The following is a 19062-nucleotide window of genomic DNA, read 5'->3' on the forward strand; positions in this document are numbered from 1 at the left end:
GTTATGGTGGGGATCCAGTGTGGATTCATGTGGATTAAGACTTGGGGGGGCTTAACCACCGCAGCCTCTCCAGACTGAGAAAACTTCCTTTTATTCATAACCGCCTCCATTACATTTTTTTTTCTCTGCAGAGTTTGGCCCAGCAAGATGTGAGTTATTCAGGGTAAGAAAGTCAGACCTGAGAGTTGTCATTTTAAACTCAAATTGCCATAAAAAAAAACCCAACCGCAGAACAATGTGATACAGCCACTATGTCACCCTCTGACTTATGACCGTCATTGTTTGATGCTCTGATTTCTTTTTATTTGTTTTATGGGTTTTTTTTCAAGCCTGGAGGAAGCATATTTTCAAGTGGAGTTCTCCGTTATCAGCTAACACTATAGCTTAAAACAATAACACAGTACATATATCGACTGTGGGTGTGTCCTACAGGCGTGTGTATCGTACAAATAAAACAAATAAAACACTAGAATTTTACTCACTAAAACAGAGCACAGGGGTCTTGTACCGCCTGACTACACAGTGTGACAAATTATTTGTCATATCATTATTTTAATGCTAGCTTTTGAAACCAGTCTCAACTGCTATTTCAAGGAACTGCAGTTTTACTCACTTTAAGGTTTTTTCGCTTTCTTTTCTTATAACTTGCTGCCAGCTGTCTGTGCTTTCTGCCGACCCTTTTATGTACTGTTGAAGTCAAAATGCTTTACTGCATTCATATCATTAAACAGAAAGAAGAAAGCTATAGGAATGACATAAATATCATACTTGCAGTAGCTGTGTCCATGCTATCTGTGTAAGACAGTTGGACAGAATTTACTTATATCTGGACATAACAAATAAACAAGTCTTTGAAGCTGAAATATGCAAATTTATATTGGCAATGCATAACATGTAAATCACTGTGTTATGTTGAGCCTAAAACTGAAAACACATCAATGGACCTCATGTAGTCTCCTAGATCCTAGTTGGTATAGTGCAGCTGCCCACATCTGGATGCTACGTTGCAGTGTAGCTCGGTGGTCTAGCCGCAAGCATGTGCTGCTGTAAGTCAGTCTGTCACCCCAGGACTGGATGTGTCTGTCAGCTGCAGATGATTCTGTCTCAGCACCCTAAACACCATCTGACAATGTGCAGAAACTGGTGCCTTTGTTTTCCCAAGCTTGGAGCTTTGTAGTTCGGGTAGTTTGTAAGAAATAAGATGTAGGCCACTGCCTTCTATAAGCCTGTTAATGTCAAGAATTTATTTCATGTGAGTAAATCATGATGTTGAGAAGTAAGCATCATTTCAACCAAGGATTAAATTGCTTTAAATGTGTTGTCAGGCTCCAGACATGTGTCACAAAGAGCTGTTATCCCTGTTAATATGTGGCAAACTTTCAAAGTGCAAAAACACAAATAACCCTGCCTGGCGAAACCTCACAAAAGATTTAGTTTCTGCAGCAGTTACAGTGTTTTTCTGCTTTGAGAGGTTTCTCTGCCAAGGAGTGCCTGTTTTCCATGACATTTCTTTTCTTTTTCTTTTTTCTTTTTTCTTTTTTTTTGTGTCCCATTTGGATCTTTAGCCATCAGAATTGATGTCTTAAGGCCAAGAAAGATGCCAAGCGGATTTATTTTACCAAGTGGATCATCATGGCCTTGCCATATTGGTCCATTTGATTGACCTTTATTATAATTATGAATTTATTTTAATTTCGGTTGCTACAAACGGGACAGACATGACTGGGGGATAGGACAGGGAGAAAGAATGAAAGAAAGAGAGGGAGAGAAAGAAAACCAAAGGGGAGAAGAGACGGTGAGAAGGGGGGAAGAAAGAAACCAAAAAAACCCCACAAACAAACAAAACACCTGGATCACCTGTGTGGAGAAAAAAAACAGAAGAGAAAGCAAACAAAGAGCAACATAATAAAAAAAACAGCACCATCACAATAAACTAGCTAGCAGTAGATAACAGTAGATACTAAATAATAAACGATATTGTGCAGCACGCACGATAGACAGCGCACAATGTGCTTTGAGGCAGCAGCCAAGAAAGGTGTAGTCCGCATCAGTGAACACCCGTGTGTACACCTGTGTGCACATCTGTGTGGATCAGCATGCTTGTATTCCAAAGGTTTCTCCATGTAACGATCTGCTAGGGAGTGTGGGGAGCCATAGCCCCGTCCACCAGGGTATGAAGGAGGTATGGAGGAGATCCAGGCCCCAGATATCCAGAGGCCCCAGAGTACAAGGACCCGAGGAGGACCACCAAAGGGGGGGGAGAAACCGTGCCACCCTCCTGGGAAGAGCTGAGTAGAGCCCCAAAGGAGAGGTCATCCCGCAGCTACGGAGCAGAGACCAGAGGGGGTTGCAGTGGCGTGCCCGCGGGCTCTGCCGGCAGCCAGCTGTGCCAGAGAGGACCGAGCTTCAGGCCCAGAGGCCAGAGGCCTGAGGGCACCCCACCCCCCGGAAGGAGCCCAGCCGGGCCACAGGCGCCCGGCCCCGCCAATCGGCCACCAGGAGTGAGCCGGTACAGCCCCAGACGACAAAGACCACCAACACACCAACGTCTGAGGGCATCAGCCACCGGCAGGGAGTGTGGTGAGGGGAGATAGGCCTTCGTACTTTAGAGGGCCTGAGATGTACCCAGAGAGGTTGAGTCTAAGACCCAACCTGACATATAGACACAGACGAACAGGCGCACGCGGACACAAACAGACACAAACAAAATTGAGAGTAGGGCACCAGCGCCAGAGGTGGGTTGGAGTACACCGACCATCCTCTGGATGCTGTAAAACGTGCCCACCCCCACCCCCACCCCCATGACATTTCTAACTTGATTTACTACAGTACAGATGAGCTACATCTAGCACTGTTGTTAATTTCAGGATGATATCATTCAGAGCATTAACTTTTTATTCATAATGTGTAGCCACAAACCAGGCCTCCAGCATGGATATTATTGCAAGGTAATTGTAAAATTATGCCAGCTGCTATTAGGAAGAAAATATCATTTCTTTGCATTCTTCGCAAATCTGATATTTTATTCATTCGCTCCCTCTAAACATGTATTGCCCTTACAGCTGCGTGGCCTCTGTAAGAGCAAAATTGCAACAAACTGATCATGGGCACTGTGTTAATCATTTACTGTATTGTCCCTTTATATCCTTTTAATATAATGTTAAACTCATTAAGAGACTTATAAGAATTTAGTTGCAATGTTTTGATAAAGGTTTTAGTTACAATAACAATAAAGAGTAGTGTATATGAGCACATGTGACATCAGATTTGCATATTGACTCTTTTAAACACTTTATAACTTCAATAATCATTATTTTACATTAACAGTGCACAACGTGTCTCTGCAGTACAGTGTACAGATTTGCTCACTTTGTATTTTGGTTTTCTGTGCCAAAACTGTAGATAATTCAAATCCATTTACTGGTTTTCTTTTCTTGTTATCATCCTAATTTCTAGGAAGTTGTTGTTGAAACAAAGATACAGCACTGTGTGGTGATAAATCCACTGCAAATTATCACCGTGGTGCCAAATTGTAGACTAGAATGTTTAGCAGCTTACTGGCGGATATATCAGGACATTTGTTCTATCTGTAATTATTTTAAATTGACATTTAACTTCATAAAATAATTTTATTGCTGTAGTTCAAAAATGAGAATTTTTAATCTACACTAATGGCTTCTGTGGGTTTTTTTGTTTTGTTTTTTTGTTGTTTTTTTGTTTTTTTACAAAATGTTCATTTTGGTTCTCAAATTCTGCAAATATACTGTATATGGATTAGTCAGTTACAGACATAGATGTATACCTTTTTAAGTCTAGTCTGTCACCAGTTTTTTAGTCATCTGGTTGTTAGGTTAATTAAAACAGTGTACAAAAAAGATCCAAAAATAATATATATCTAGTAATGTCCTGCTCTAAACTATAGATCAGGACACACTCCCTTGTTGGCCTCGTATACTCTCTATACAGTACTGTATACTGACGGGAGTTTAGATAAACTGGAATATTAGAAAAAGCAGCTGATTATGGTGGTCTACAGTCACTGTTATCACGTGGTTGATGTTTAAAATTGATAATTTTTTAGGTCAATAATTATAAGATAATTAATATAAAAATTGTTTAAGAAATACTTTAAGTCACAGGAAGCCATTTTTGGGTTTGTTTAATAAAAAAGTATATTGTACTCATAAATGTACATTGTTAATTATGGCTTCCAACAAAATGATGCATTAATTGATCCATTCTCATTAACTTGGAATGAATCCATTAAAAATACAATGGTAGGGGTGCTGGTTTGTGCCACGTTGCCCACCATCAGCGCCTGAGATGATTTTACACACTGTAACGTTTCTATTTTACATACTTCTACTACAAAATCGACTTAATAACAAATCTAAAATAGAATTATATATATTGTCTTGACCTATTAAAAACATAAATAATCATCTGATGACAGCAAAGTTATAAAGCTGGAATATGAACAATAATACTACTTTTAATGAACAAACAGTGTCATATATGAGTGGCCGTAAGAAGAAGACATGTATTGGCTATGCAATAAAGCATTAAAGCAAAGGAGTACAATAGATTATTGGGTTCAAGAGGTTAATGTCTCTGCATTTACATGACGTCATTAGTGTTTTATTATTTATTTATATTAAATCATTTTAGGATTTTCAGTCATGACCACAATACTAAGCAGTGGGTCCTGAGGTCTCTGCTCTACTGTTTTTCAGTATTCAAATATTAAAGCTGCAGCGAGAAGTACATTGAAATATAGGCCACTAAGGATAGACTTGCTGTTCAATAAGAAAGAGACTAACTTCTCAGGCTCACTTCTCAGGATCTGTGTCTAATTCTAAATGTCTGACAAGTGCCTTTGGCAAAACTGTGTAGAATTCAGTTTGTTACAGAAAACTCTGCAATGTGATGACTTTAACCCAGCTGCATTGCGTGGGAAAATATCATCAGGATCTGCTTTAAGATGATGCTGTTTTCAGTGTTCATGAGTTAACTTAAGGTCGACTACACTGTCCTGACACATGTAACCATTTCCAGATGAAGGTGGGCTTTAGCGACATTTTCAAAATCCTGTTACAGTTCCACTAAAAACAGGGTGGTTTTCCTCAACAGATGGCACAAACCACCCACAGAGAGAAGGCGAAAAAAACATTGACGTGTTCTCAGAAACTAGGGTGAGGTTTAAAAGTTGTCTCTTTTTTTTTAACAGCCACACTGAGATTTCTGTTTGAGTTTAACTTGTAGCAGCTAGTGATATATAGATGTTAAAGATGTATTAAAATGTCACCGTCTTCACATCATTTTGATGGACTCATGTTTGTCAGAAAAGTATGCAGAGCAATGTTAGTGCTTTGTACAACTTACAAGACCAAAAAAACCTTGATTTTAATCGAGATATCGATATCGAGAAATTCCTTACCTTTCTAATATGTGTACAGAGTGTAGAATCTCTTGGCCCTTCCTCATATCAGAAGAATGAAAATCCTGGTTGTTTTTACATCCACAGTCACAATATATTACACTAACTATTCAGATTTGAAGTCAATAAATTCTCCACTCCTACATTAACGTGTTTTGGTTTAAACATTTTCCCATCCAAACGTCCACAGATAACCTCTCACCATGTCAGCATCTGTTTTATGAGAGGAACTTTTTTCCCTTTTTCAGGCAAATGCTGCCTCGCTTCTATAATGGTGTTGTTTTAGTTTGAAGGGATTTACGATGAAAATGGAGATGCAGAGGAGATATTCATTCATTGGTAGTCATTTAAACAGACAGCCCTACTTGACTCCATTTTAATTTGTTTTCCATGGTAGATATGCTGTGCTGTAGCCAGTTTAAATGTCCTCAGATGCGTTTTACCATATATTATGCATTTCGTTACAGCCAGATTGTAGCTTTTGAATTGCTCTGTATTCGTCGATCTGTAAAGTGAGATCATAAAGTGCAACGGTGCTTCTCTGAATGTTATTCTGTTATGTTTAGTGATTTTCATACAGAGTTTCCAACATAATTCCATGCTGACCACCAAAGCTTTTGGGAGTTTTATTTAAAAAAATTTCAGCACTCTTAGTTTGCTGTTCTTTTCTCCCATCACTTATTTCCTGTGTTGAAGAAGGCATTTCATGTTTGCTTTGGCCCAGCTGATGCTTTGGCCAAGAGCTGACTGGCCTGCTATGGGTGGGAGAGAGCAAGAATTTCATTTTGAGTTCACCCCCTTAGTCCACCCATGGCCACTATTTCTTCTTCCACCTCTCCGTTCTCTCTCTTTTCATCACTTTCTTATACCCTTCTCCACCTGTTTCTCCATTTTCCACTGTGTTTCTGTATTTTCACTGTTCTGCAACTGATTTATGGTGATCTATTTCTGCAAAATCCATGGGGATGATCCTATTTTTTTCTTATATACTTCCTTTATTTTTGTTTAGATCATTTCACTACAGGAACATATGTGAAATGGTGAAATCGACCAGTATTGGTCTTCTTCGTTGAGGGTTATATTTAACAGTTTTTTATGCTGAGTGGAGTATGCTGGGGTTACACCAAGTGGAATGCATCAGCTGCATCTGTGAATTTACATTAACGCCTGGTGAAAGTTGTAATCTGATTTAGAGTTTTGAAGGTGGCTCTTTCGTGTCACAATTTCTTTCCCTACCGTTATGTTGGTAAATGTGGTTGTACTGGACCTAAGCTTGTCAGACATGCTAAAGCTTAGCATGTCTGACTGTACGGTAGCGCACTGCAACCAGTTTTGACTTCTGGGCCACCTGTTTAACAGCGACAGACTTTTACTGCTGCTTTGACTCAATTTATGGATTGCTGATGTTAACTGTTCTATTTTTACTGTGACCAAGTATCCTGTAATTTATTGCCACCAGTGTGATGAAGAAACCTCATACTGTCGAGAGGAAATTTGCCATCAATTCAGAGGCTGTCATTCCAAAACGATGCCTTCTGGAAAGTAACGATGATCATGCTAATTAGCCTTTCTTATGTTATAGTTAAGTAAATGACTTCATTGTGTTTATTTAGCAGATTTTTTGATCTATATGATCTGTGTTTGTTCTGCATAATCTCTGTTATTCCTATTTTTTTCACTAAAAATGTTTTATGATTAGCACACTTTACTGCTCTTTCACTAAGTAAAGATTATCACTATATCTCATTACCTCATTACTTCTCTCTCTGTCCCGCAGAGTCTAGGATGCGATGAGTATCTCGGATCAGGAAGGGTGGTGGACAAGTGTGGCGTGTGTGGAGGTGACAACTCAACCTGTAGGCTGGTTTCAGGAGTGTTCAAACATAGTTTATCCAAGATCGGCTATCACAAGATAGTGGAGATCCCAGAAGGAGCCACCAAGATCAATGTTACTGAGATGGTGAAGAGCAGAAACTACCTAGGTGGGTGGTAAACATACTCACAGGATACTGTGCTGTGGCTGTACTGACGAAGAATAGCCAGTTAGTGCAGTTTTGTCTTCTTGCTCATGGCTGGTTTCCTTAATTTTATTCTAGCTGCTGTATTGCAGCTGGGTGAATGTATAAGTTAAGTTTAGCATTTTAGCCAACAGAACTGCTTTAGCATTTCACTGTTTTGATTATGAGCACTAACAAGTAATTTAAAGCACCTAAATTAAAATTACACCCTTTTTCCCACTTTTTTGTTACTCTTTATTAGTTCAGCATTCGTTCAGGCAGTCAAGATCAGTCATAATCTTCAGTGGATCTCAGCTATGCTCTATATCAACTAATACACTCTGTGTTTTAAGCTGCATTAGCCTGACCACAGTTGTGCCTGAAGTCGCGTTGTAACTCCCCTCGACTCCATCTTCCTTTCATGTTCTTTCGGGGCCATACCTGTTGTCACTGAAGCCTGATGTTCTGTACAGTCTTACAGCTGGTATCTCCTCCTGTGGCTTTGTGGAATTGTGGAGACGTGTGCTCTCCTAATAGAGCCAAAGAGAGTGTTATTTCTTTCTACAGTAATTTAAATGTTCTTTTGACTACAGTGGCCCTGAATGACCTGTAATCTAAAAGCCCCACCTTCCTCCATAGTGCTTACTCCTACTCAGTCTTTACTCTCTGCCATGCTGTGCTGGGCATATTCTTTATTTAAACGCAGATGCCAAATATAAAAATGTTTCCGTTCACATCACATTATATTTCATTGCATATGTGACAGCTAAATGAATTATGTTTGGGAAAAAAATAACAGAGATCGTTTCTTAGCAGCACATCAGTCATACTATAATAATATTTTGACATCTGCTAGTTTGCTTGAGAAAAGAGGTTTTAGGTATTAGTTGCTAAAACTGTGTGAACAGTATAGAAATGCTTGAATGTTGGCCATATACTTTAAATAAGAGGCCTCTAAGAGTGCTTGTCGTTGGTAACTGCTAATTTAGCTGTCTCGCAGCAAATAGAGCATTTTAGTTTCCATCCTGGTTTACAGTTTCATTAGTCACAGTTTGCTGCAGAGTTCTGCTTTCAGCAGCTCAGAACATACGTCAGAAAACCGCCATCTGCCATGCGTAGTGTTACATGTATGACACCAGTGAAAAGAAAGTCATGAAAAGAAATCATTAAATGATGAAAGTGAGAAATGTTTGTTACATTAGCACTAAATAAGCCTGAGCAGGTAGGAGCTGTTTTGTTACATTTGTTTTATTAAACAGCATTTGGCTTTTTAGGATTTCTTTGGCCTTATGCCTATATCGCCACCCACTGTGTCTTAATGTTGTTTAGTGGAGCCTTTGAGTGACCCACACTTTTTACTGAGGTGCAACAGTGGGACAGTAGAGGCTTATTTATTCAGAAATGGCTGTTGGAATGTCAGACATTGTTTAATGAGAACCTTGCCCTGACTCAGCATTGGGTTTAGAGGAAGAGGAGAGCAGTCCTAGTCCACCCCACCACCCCCCATCCACCCACCCGCAACTGCTTTCCCTGAGGAAAGTGCATAAACATGCTTTCATCAGAGGATCTTACCCTTCAGGACTCACAATCTTTTTTAATTAAAGTGCGGAATTTCACCACCCAATAAAAAAAATAAAAAATTGGAAACATTAAGACGACGAATTCAGTGGCTGTCTTTCAAACCCCAGCTGCTTAGATGCCAAGTATGCTCAGCTTTCTTTAATTTGAACTGACCATTTATATACACAAGTACACAGAGTTATGTACAGACAAAAAATACTAGTATTTATATGAAAAACTTTGCTGCACCTTATACAGCATTTACAAACTCTTCATTCTTCATTCACACATAGCAAGAAAAAAAACGTGTGTTCTCTAAGTGGATATGTTTTCAGTTTAAAAATCTGTGGCACATTTATAAAGGTAAAATAAAGAGGAATGATCTGAAGGTGTTATGCATTGAATTTATAAAAAGATTACACAGTTCCAGGGAGCAACATATGTTTTAAAATGCAAACGAGACTAGAATCAGGCAGGAGCCATCAACTATATCCTCATCACGTCCCTGATTTTCCCTTCAATAGGCCTTTGTTCTACGCTCTGCATCTCTAATAGTGCTTTTAGTTGTCCAAACACTCTTTTACAAGCCTGTCTAATGTTACACTTCTAATGTCTTTCTAATGGCCCTTTTGTATTTAATCCATGAAATCAGTGGAAAAACCTCTTGGGAGATTTTGTTACAGGATTTGCATGAAAGATTTGCCAGCACAAACAGATTGTCACATTTGAAAAAGACATTGCTCTGAAAGTGCATGTGAGAGCTTTTATTCAGTTAGCTACTGTAATTACCTTTTTGGGTTTGAGCCACTTTTAAAAAGAATACAGATCCCATTATGCCAAATAGTTTTACATTAAACAATAATTATATAGAAGAGCTTTTTGGTTACATGTTTTTCTCATGTGTTTGTCAGTCTTGATTGTCAGTCTCTCTGTGTCTACCAGCTTTGCGAAGCCGATCAGGGCGATCAATCATTAATGGAAACTGGGCAATTGACCGGCCAGGAAAGTATGAGGGTGCAGGGACCATGTTCACCTACCGCCGACCCAATGAAATCAGTAGCACAGCTGGGGAATCCTTTCTCGCTGAAGGCCCCACAAATGAGATTCTGGACGTTTATGTGAGTAAAAAAATCAGCTTGAACCCCAAGAAAGTTACGGTGGTGGGTCTCCTTGTTTTGTTTTTTTTTGTTTGTTTGTTTTGTTTTTGCTGACCTGAGAAACGGCGTAAAATTTTGAAAGTGCAAATGTTGAAAGGCTTACAGTTCTGTTTTGAAATTGTTGTCTAAGTCTCATCTACTTTCACTCAGATGATCTTCCAGCAGCCAAATCCTGGTGTTCACTATGAGTACATTCTCCCATCTGAGAAGCTTGTGAGCCCTCAGCAACCAAGCCGCAGGCCGGAAGGTAAATAAGACCCACTTTTGGCCCCTCCTACTGTGTACAAACGACCAAGCAAACAACCAGTGGAGAAAATAACTTTTAGATAAATTAATAAGTGCGTGTTTGTTGCAGGCCTATATATAGCTAGCTATATCTATCCATAGAGTATATCAAATTGATGACACTTCACATCTTAGGGAATGCTGTGAATGGACAGGATGGATACGACCAGCAGAATCATCAGGAAAACTTTAATCCAGCTGGCAGTGGAAGATATTCGCCTCCTCCCACTGAAAACCAGGTACCCTCCGTACAGCCACCCAGACGTGAGAGAGAATACAACTGGAAACTGACTGGTGCTACAGAGTGCAGTGCTTCCTGTGGTAAAGGTCAGTTAAAGAAGTTTATGTTGAGCTTTTTTTTTTTCTTTTTAGTTACAGAGAGAGTAATAAAATAACAAAACGGTGAAAAAAGTTTGCTTGAGGTTTTACAGTTTTTTTTTTGATGTGTATATATATCTGTTTGTGATGCAAGTCTGCATTTATATGGCATTAAAATTATGTTACATCCAGTTATCAATTATGTAAAAATTATGTGTCTCCATGTGCATGTTAAACTATACCTAAAGTCAAAACTCAAAAGTTGCATTGCTAAAACATTAATCATTTGGTCTTTATGACATTGAGTAAAATATGACTTTACTGAACTTTTAATTGCACAAAAGATTTTCCCATGCGGTATATACAACAATCAAAATTTGTTTCAGGAGTTAGTGCCTAAATTTCTACTTTTTAGGTTTCAGATATTCCATCTTTCACTGTGTCAACCGGCTGACTCAGGTCCAGGTATCGGACTCTTTGTGTGACAGCAGCAGCCGACCAAGTCCACAGGAAGAGGCCTGCAACTTGCAGCCCTGCCCAGCATTGTGAGAAATTTATCCTCTGTTTCTAGAGTGCAAATTGCAGACGTCTAAATTTAAAAAGTGTTTTTTATTCTACATGCAAGTTGACTTAATAGTATGCATGTACGCAATGAAGCCTTAATATAAGCTGTAAATATCACCCCAAGGTTCGATCCTTTAAGCAAATTTTCTATCCAGGCATTTCAGATCACACTGAGAGATGACGAGGAAGAATGTATTTTAAATTTTACCATCCATGTGGAAATATTCATACAATTTTTTTTAAACTGTTGTTTTAAAATATAGAAATTGATGATTTTCAGGTGAACCAAGTTTTTTACATCCTCTTAATTTTGTACAGTTTCTGTCCCTAAAGGAACAAATCACAGAAAATACAACAAATGAATGTCGCATTTTGGACACTAATGCTTTTCATTTTATTTAATAGCTGGGATATTGGAGAATGGTCAGAGTGCAGCAAAACCTGCGGTCTGGGCATGCAGCATCGGCAGGTCTTGTGTCGCCAGGTTTACGCCAACCGCACCCTCAATGTCCACACGAGCCGCTGTCGACACCTGGAGCGGCCTGAAACTGCCAGTACCTGCCAGCTAAAGATCTGCAGTGAGTGGCAGATTCGCTCAGAGTGGACTTCTGTGAGTGGCAGCAGTCAGACTTAATTTAACTTACAAGACTTTTCTGAACTGACCCTGAAGTTATGAAAGTTATCTTGAATCTGTACTCCTGTTCTCTACTCTTATATCTTATATCTAAATTGAGCAAATAAGCACACTCATGAAAAGAAAATGGTACAGTCTCCTTAGCTATACATACCTCCATAGTACAACACTATCCATGTAGTATGTATCTTCATAGTGCTCTGTGCCATGTGGGCTGGGTCAGAGGTCACGAGAGGTACACTGTGTCAGCAATGTGGGCGACTTTGTTCCTGATGAGGAGTGCAACATGAATCTGCGGCCCAATGATGTGGAGAACTGTGATATGGGAGCTTGTGCCAAGAGCTGGTTCTACACTGAGTGGGGCAACAGGGTAAGTGTCAGCAGGAGACACAGTAACTTTCATTCATTTCTAATAACAGAGCTAGTCTTTGTATACAGAAGGTCTGTCTTCATCACTCAAGTAGCTATTCTTGATGGCCAGCTGATATAGATACCTTTTGATGATTTTGGCAGGGAAACATACAACTAAGGTCAGGTAGAAAGTTTCATGCCTATGAGGAAAACTATGAGAAAATAAAATCAATAAAGACAGTGGTTGCCACGCGATCATAGGCTGTGCTTTAGGCTGTTCCTGCTTTCAGGTTACATTGCATGACTTTTGTAAGCAGCAGAACAGATTAGCCATGAACAAATATTAAGTTCTTGCAGGGAAAGGAAGACCTCGGTGGATGACATGAGAATCCAACAGAAGCACGTGTTTTTTGTTTTACAGTGATGATACCATTTAACTTTACGGCAATACAATAGGACTAAAAGAAGAAAGTGAATGACTTTAATTTTGCAGGATGGCCTAGATTCCTCTTGATTTGAAACATACGAACTACAAAGCCAGCTAAGATATGAAGTTTCAAAGTGGGCACAGTTAGGTTCTCTATTTCCTCCTCACAAACTCATACCACCTTTGCACACATTTGACTTGTGTGCGTTCTCTTTAATGTATTTTTCACCCTATGTTTCTACTTTGTGCAAAAATTTGACCTAAACTCTAATACGTTTTGCTCCACAGTGCTCAGCTGAATGTGGTATGGGTGTACGGACACGGGGAGTTCTCTGCCTGACCAACCAAATCAGCAGTCTCCCTCTGGAAGGATGTGGCAGCGAACGGCCCGCAGACTCTCAGGTCTGCAACAACGGTCCGTGTGAGAATCGAATTGAGTGGTTCACAGGACCCTGGAGCCAGGTATGAACACAACTGGAGGTTACATTGTACGTACGGGGAAGTTGTCAGATATGTAGGACTTTACATTAATATGTCACATGGGTTTTTCTTTCCTGATTTTGTGTTTAACTGAACATAGTGCTCTGCAGAGTGTGGCACCGGCACCCAGCAGAGGTCAGTGGTGTGTTTGATGAAGTCAAATGAAGGATTCACTGTCATGCCACCATATGAGTGCTCATCCCTGGACAAACCTCTCAGGCAGCAGAGCTGTAGCCTCAAGGCCTGTGGAGCAAAGTGGTACCACACTGACTGGAGTGCTGTGAGTAAGATATAAAACCCTCTATCACAGTTTAGATGCTTAGAATCCTCACAGTGCTTAAAACGACTGATAAGAAATCACTTTAAATCTATCGTAGATGGTTGTTTGAGTTGTACATAAAAGTGGTGTAGGCACAGTGATGTCACTCATTGGTTTGTGGGCACTTTGTTTTGAACCCTTAGGTACTTTTTTAACCGCATATCACAACTGGTAGATCTGTCTCTGTGGAGACTTCATAGCCAATAGCAGCGACTTGCCAATCACACATAGCCCTGCTCTAAAGCCAATCCTATTTATGTCATTTATTTTACTCTAAATAGTAATGAATGTCAAGCCTTATTAAAATTTCTTGAAACTTGCCCGTGAGATTGCAAACTCGTCAGGATTTTGAGTTTATATATATTATATATTATAAATTATTTTTTCTTGGCTTTTATACTATCTGTCTTTTTAAAGCAGAGGAGTCGCTCCCTGCTGTTCATTAAAAAGATTGCAGGTTTTAGCCCCTTTCCCATTCCGAGAGCTAACTATCTGTGAGAGCTAGCTGATGAGTCTCCTGATTAATAGGTAATAAGTAGGTTATAAATATAGGTTATAAATAAGATTTATAACCTATATTTATAGGTATCTTATTTTATAATAAGATTTATAACCTACTTATAAATACTTATAAATAAGTAGGTTATAAATCTTTATTTGCTATGTACCATTTTTGTTACCGTTTAATATGTAACAGTTTTATTTAAACCCTCTAAAATGTGTCCTGGTGTTTTTGACATTAAATAAATGTAAAGTTTAATTAATACTAATTAAAGGACATCAATAGCACAATTTCCCTTGAACCTTTCTTTTCAGGATTCTGACTGGTCAGATTTAACTGACAGTACCCAAGCAGCCCACTAAACTCGGATTGGTGCCTAGCATCACCTTTTTACATCTGACACCTCAAAACCAGATTATCCCATTTTCCCTATTAGAAATTTAATTGAAATAGTTGATCAAATTTTGATCGTAATGTTTAGAATATTCGCTGTGATATCCTCACTGACTTTAGGGCAAGCATATGAGAATGATTACTGTCACTGACTCTTGCTCTTCAAGTGCTCCAAAACATGTGAAGGAGGTTTCCGTGTGAGAGAGGTGCGCTGTCTGTCTGATGACATGCTGTCCAGAGAGGGCTGCGATGTGCAGTTGAAACCAGAAGAGAAGGAGGACTGCAACCCAGAGCCCTGCATACCTCTGATAGGTCAGTCAATGTTTTATACGATTGACCTGAATGAATATTTATTGATGATTTTTAGCATCAACACATTGTGAGCATAATAAAGGGAATGTCCTCCCAGTTTCCCTGAAACTCTGTGGCTCCACTGCCATATCTTTATTGAATTATATTATCAACTCTTATTTTGTATTCAGATGAGAACTGCAGAGACAAATACTTCAACTGCAATGTGGTGGTCCAGGCTCGCCTCTGCGTGTATGATTACTACAAGACAACATGCTGTGCTTCATGTTCCCGGGTGGCCCACAAACAGTCGACCTATCGCCGACAAAGCTAGCGCTCTCTACCAGGGTCACTCCGCTCCATGGTGGTCCAGAGTCAGTACCCCCTGGAGGCCCTCTGGTCCTGTGGCAGCTGGGAAGAATAGACTGGCTGGACCTTGCCTAAAATAGGCACTTGTTGTTTTTGCCAACTGTGGAAAGTGAAGAAGGGACATTTTTGTTGGTTTATTTGAAGACAGCTGTTATGAGGGAAAAATGGTGTGTGCCAAGAATCCACTCACTGCAGATGTCAGCTGTGGTGAGAGGCATCAGTATCAAAGTGGAGAATCTAAAACACTTAAAGGATTTGATCTGTGTCTTATTCAAAGAATCCCTCTTCTTTGCTTCAGTGGGAACAGTTTGCAGGTACTGTTTACCGACAATGACGCTTGTGGATTACTTATGAAGAGGAGAGCACGAGCTGACTGTGTAACATGGACCATATATGGTTACACAGCAGAACTCAGATTTATGGCAGTTAATGTAATCGCACATGTTGTCAGTTATTTCGCATCCACTGCTGACCAAAGATATGTAACCTCACCAAACTGCCGACAGTAGCAGATCACCACCTTTTCCTGAAAAACAAATACTGTGCACCTTCCCTGCTGCCAATTGCATATATTTGACTGTTTTCTGGCAAACCATGTCTTTTTCTCCCTACACAGCTACGAGGTCCAAAAGCAGCCTATGTAATATGTATGTATAAATGTATGTATGACAATGTGAATGATAAAAAAAAATGGTTTTCAGGCTTCTTGGACAGCCCAACACTCTGCCAGTAACTGAAGAGAAAGAAAAATCTCCCTCTTTATTTATTTGTGTGGTTCCCTGTTGTTACATGAACCACCCGTGGCCTCTTTTTAGCTGTGGTGATAAAACTTTTGTTGCCTTTAAACTAGTCACAACTTTGAACTCGGTGTAGGCATTTCACAGCCTGCTGGATGACAGAAGCAGATAATCAGAAAACTTTTGCATTTTTGGAGAGTTGAAACTAACTGTACATATTTCTTTATTTCTAGTGGGATATGATCATTCCACACTGTGTAATTCCTATGAAAAAAATATACTGAATTATCTATAATATATTATTTACATTTGACTCTAAAGAGAAATCATTTCAATGTTTTACAGTTCTTGATATGGTGATACATACATCTGGTTTGCATTTATAGTAAATCCTTATTAGTGACCAATCTTTTTCTACCATAAAACAGCCATTTTCAGTTTTGTACAAAAGTGCACACAGTACCTCTGAAATGCTCGGCTCTTGTTGTAAATGCTATTATTGTTTCCCTCCAAGAAAGATTAACTTACCTCTGATTCATAAGTACTGTATCCAGATATTTTGCAGATATTTTCCTCTATCAGAGAAATAACTATTTTGAAGTGTCAACATGATGGCATGATTTCTTTTAAATCTTAATTCAATCATGAAACAACTGAATTAAGTATTCAATATATGACTGCAACTAATAAAACATCTGTATTTGCTTTATTTTAGATCCCAGCTGTTCCGATGTTAATTTTCTTGAGGAAATTTTCTCTAATAGGCAGTAGACTTTTCAGCAGCTTTTCCTTGTGAATCAGTTTCACATCACATTGTGCATTCTTTTTTTGCAGCAGTTAGAGTTTGGCATGTAGACCCTGAGCTCAGCACTCCCAACAAATATAATCAGCACAGCACAGAAATTGTGGTAGATCCTGGAGTGATGGAGAAGGAGCAATGCACTAATTACTTATAGTCTTTCCTATGAAGATATTAACACTTTAAAACATTGAGCTTAAGCATAAGCATTGAACTTGCAAAAGTGTTTTTGTTTTGTTTCTGGTCGATTGAAAAGATTAACAGGTTTAAACTAATGACATTTCACTCTGCCATCTAATCTGTATTTATTGTATTACTGTAAATAAAATTAGTGAAGCAAATTATTGCTCACAATATGAGCCATTAATATATCCACTGACTTAGCCCTGGTTCACAGCATTTTTCTTCTGCTAGTACGCATTCAGTAACTCCAGTGGAGCGACAGCGTTTCTGTATTTAGCTGTCGAAATTGTGGAAGTGTGCAAAAATCACCACAGAATGAAACCATCTGTATTCAGAGCTCAAACAACATCTAATCTTCCCCTCACTCCTGCCCTCATCATGAACTTCTTCCTGCAGCTTGACCCCTTTTTATTGCCCTCTCACTTCTGCACCAATCTTTTCTCTATTATTGATGACACATCAAAATTCCAGGAACAGAAAAGTGCTTTCATCCTCTACTGTCTTGAAACATTGGCTATTAGAGGAATATTTACTGACTACATGTTGTGATGCAGACAACAATAGAACTGTGTTCTGTTCTAACCTCAGGGTAACCTCCTACGTCTTGCACATTGGCGGTCAGTAGGTGTCTTAGACTATGAGGCATGAATACAGAGCCCACGGTGAAACTTCATTATATCCTCCAAACTGCCATACAGAATAATGGTCTCCACAATCTCTTCCGGGTGAATTCTTAACCAAGTGCAACCTTTACCCAGTCTGTGTATGCATGAAGTACTCTTGTACGGTCAGACTACAAACTTCTTAAATAAAGAGCAGAAACCCATTTAACTTCTTTGGAAAAAAAAACTAAAATTAAATTATTTCATATATAGACCATGATGCAGGGATTAAATCTTTGCTTAACCAGTGCATAGTATCATAGGGGAGCTGCTGACAAATACAGTTGACAAGATAATAATGACCTCAGGTATAAAAATTTGATAAGACAAACAAATACGTAATACAATTTTACCAGACTGTACATTACTGTAATATAGTGTATGACTTTATTTTGAACATTTTAAAATAATACAACAATATATATAGAAAATATAATACTTATTTTTTATTTATACTTTCTTTTAATCCCGGCTCCTTCAGTAAATAATACCCACTTTTTCTTTTTGTTCATGCCCCACCCTATCATAAATCCTTTCTTACAATTTGTTACATGTATTTGGTTGTATAACTCCATTAACATATAAATTTACAGATATTTAATACACATACACACAGATATTAACTGTAAATGGCACAGTAGTAGTTATAATTAACTATTTAATTTAACTACAGTTTTGTTGTAAATCAAAATATTGTCCAAATTATTTTTTTAAACAAAAGTTATGATTTCCATTAAGTTGCATATTGCATTTTTAGAATTGTATGCCTCTAAAAAAGAGTGGCATTTATTAAGAAAATGTGATTTGCAGGACTCTTTCAAATCAATTTTTAGCTAATAAGCAGTTAAAAAATGATGTTTTGTTTGTTTGGACACAAATATGCCACGTTGATGCAAGACAACTTTTCTTTTGAACAGTTTAACTGGCACATGAAACTGTGTGAAATTTTGCTATAACTGGCGTGTTAATACTTGAGTTCCCAGTAAAAATGTGTTCTGCAAGGTCACAGTAGCCCTGCCCAGATCATTTCATTACTGAGGTCGAGTCAGCATTTGTCTGAAATCTGAATAAATATCTGAATAATTTTCCACATCACTAAGTGACAATGTGTTCTGGGATTAAAACAATTAAATAAAGTATTTCAGTCCATAATCATATGGATTGCAGTCCTTTAAGTGTTTAAGTCTTTCTTAGATTTTAGTAAAAAAAAGAAAAGAAAAAAGAATCCAACAACTATGCCTCTGTTTTTTAAGCTCTCCATGACCGAGAAAAACACTCCAAGAAATATTCATTACTTGTGGCCTTCATTCTAAGACCAAACTATGACTAGAAGCAACATCTGAAAACACTTCTTCCATGACAATGCTGTGTGCTGACAGTTAAAAACCTTATGTCCCACAGATATTTGATTACGACAAATCCCTCCAGTAGTGTTCCAGCTTTCTGACAAGCTGAAAGGTAGAAAAAAAGCTAAAAAAAAAAAATAATAATTTATCAAAGGAGAGATCAGAGAATACATTTCTTTTTTTTATAAAGGATTTATACTGTCCTCTTCCGCCTCCATTCTTTTTAAAAATTAATTCACTACTCAATCTTT

The 19062-nt window shown here is 38.5% G+C and overlaps 1 protein-coding gene across 3 annotated transcripts in view; it reads left to right on the forward strand.

Annotated features, from left to right (window-relative positions):
- Nucleotides 1–17269, forward strand: part of thsd4 (thrombospondin type 1 domain containing 4) — a 54932-nt gene extending 37663 nt beyond the window's left edge. For all 3 annotated transcript variants that reach the window (XM_085248163.1, XM_085248240.1, XM_085248314.1), the window contains 11 exons: nucleotides 7215–7419; nucleotides 9937–10112; nucleotides 10302–10398; nucleotides 10572–10763; nucleotides 11170–11299; nucleotides 11724–11928; nucleotides 12149–12322; nucleotides 13019–13192; nucleotides 13311–13490; nucleotides 14592–14736; nucleotides 14907–17269. In XM_085248163.1, coding sequence (XP_085104289.1) covers nucleotides 7215–7419; nucleotides 9937–10112; nucleotides 10302–10398; nucleotides 10572–10763; nucleotides 11170–11299; nucleotides 11724–11928; nucleotides 12149–12322; nucleotides 13019–13192; nucleotides 13311–13490; nucleotides 14592–14736; nucleotides 14907–15049 — 1821 coding nt within the window. In that variant the 3' untranslated portion in view covers nucleotides 15050–17269. The remainder of the gene's footprint in view (nucleotides 1–7214; nucleotides 7420–9936; nucleotides 10113–10301; nucleotides 10399–10571; nucleotides 10764–11169; nucleotides 11300–11723; nucleotides 11929–12148; nucleotides 12323–13018; nucleotides 13193–13310; nucleotides 13491–14591; nucleotides 14737–14906) is intronic.
- The last annotated feature ends 1793 nt before the right edge of the window (nucleotides 17270–19062 follow it).

Source organism: Mchenga conophoros, linkage group LG1 (genome assembly GCF_057382185.1).
Source record: "Mchenga conophoros isolate Kocher_MC1m ecotype Shallow Benthic linkage group LG1, M_conophoros_male_GT1.1, whole genome shotgun sequence".
Classification (NCBI taxonomy): domain Eukaryota; kingdom Metazoa; phylum Chordata; class Actinopteri; order Cichliformes; family Cichlidae; genus Mchenga; species Mchenga conophoros.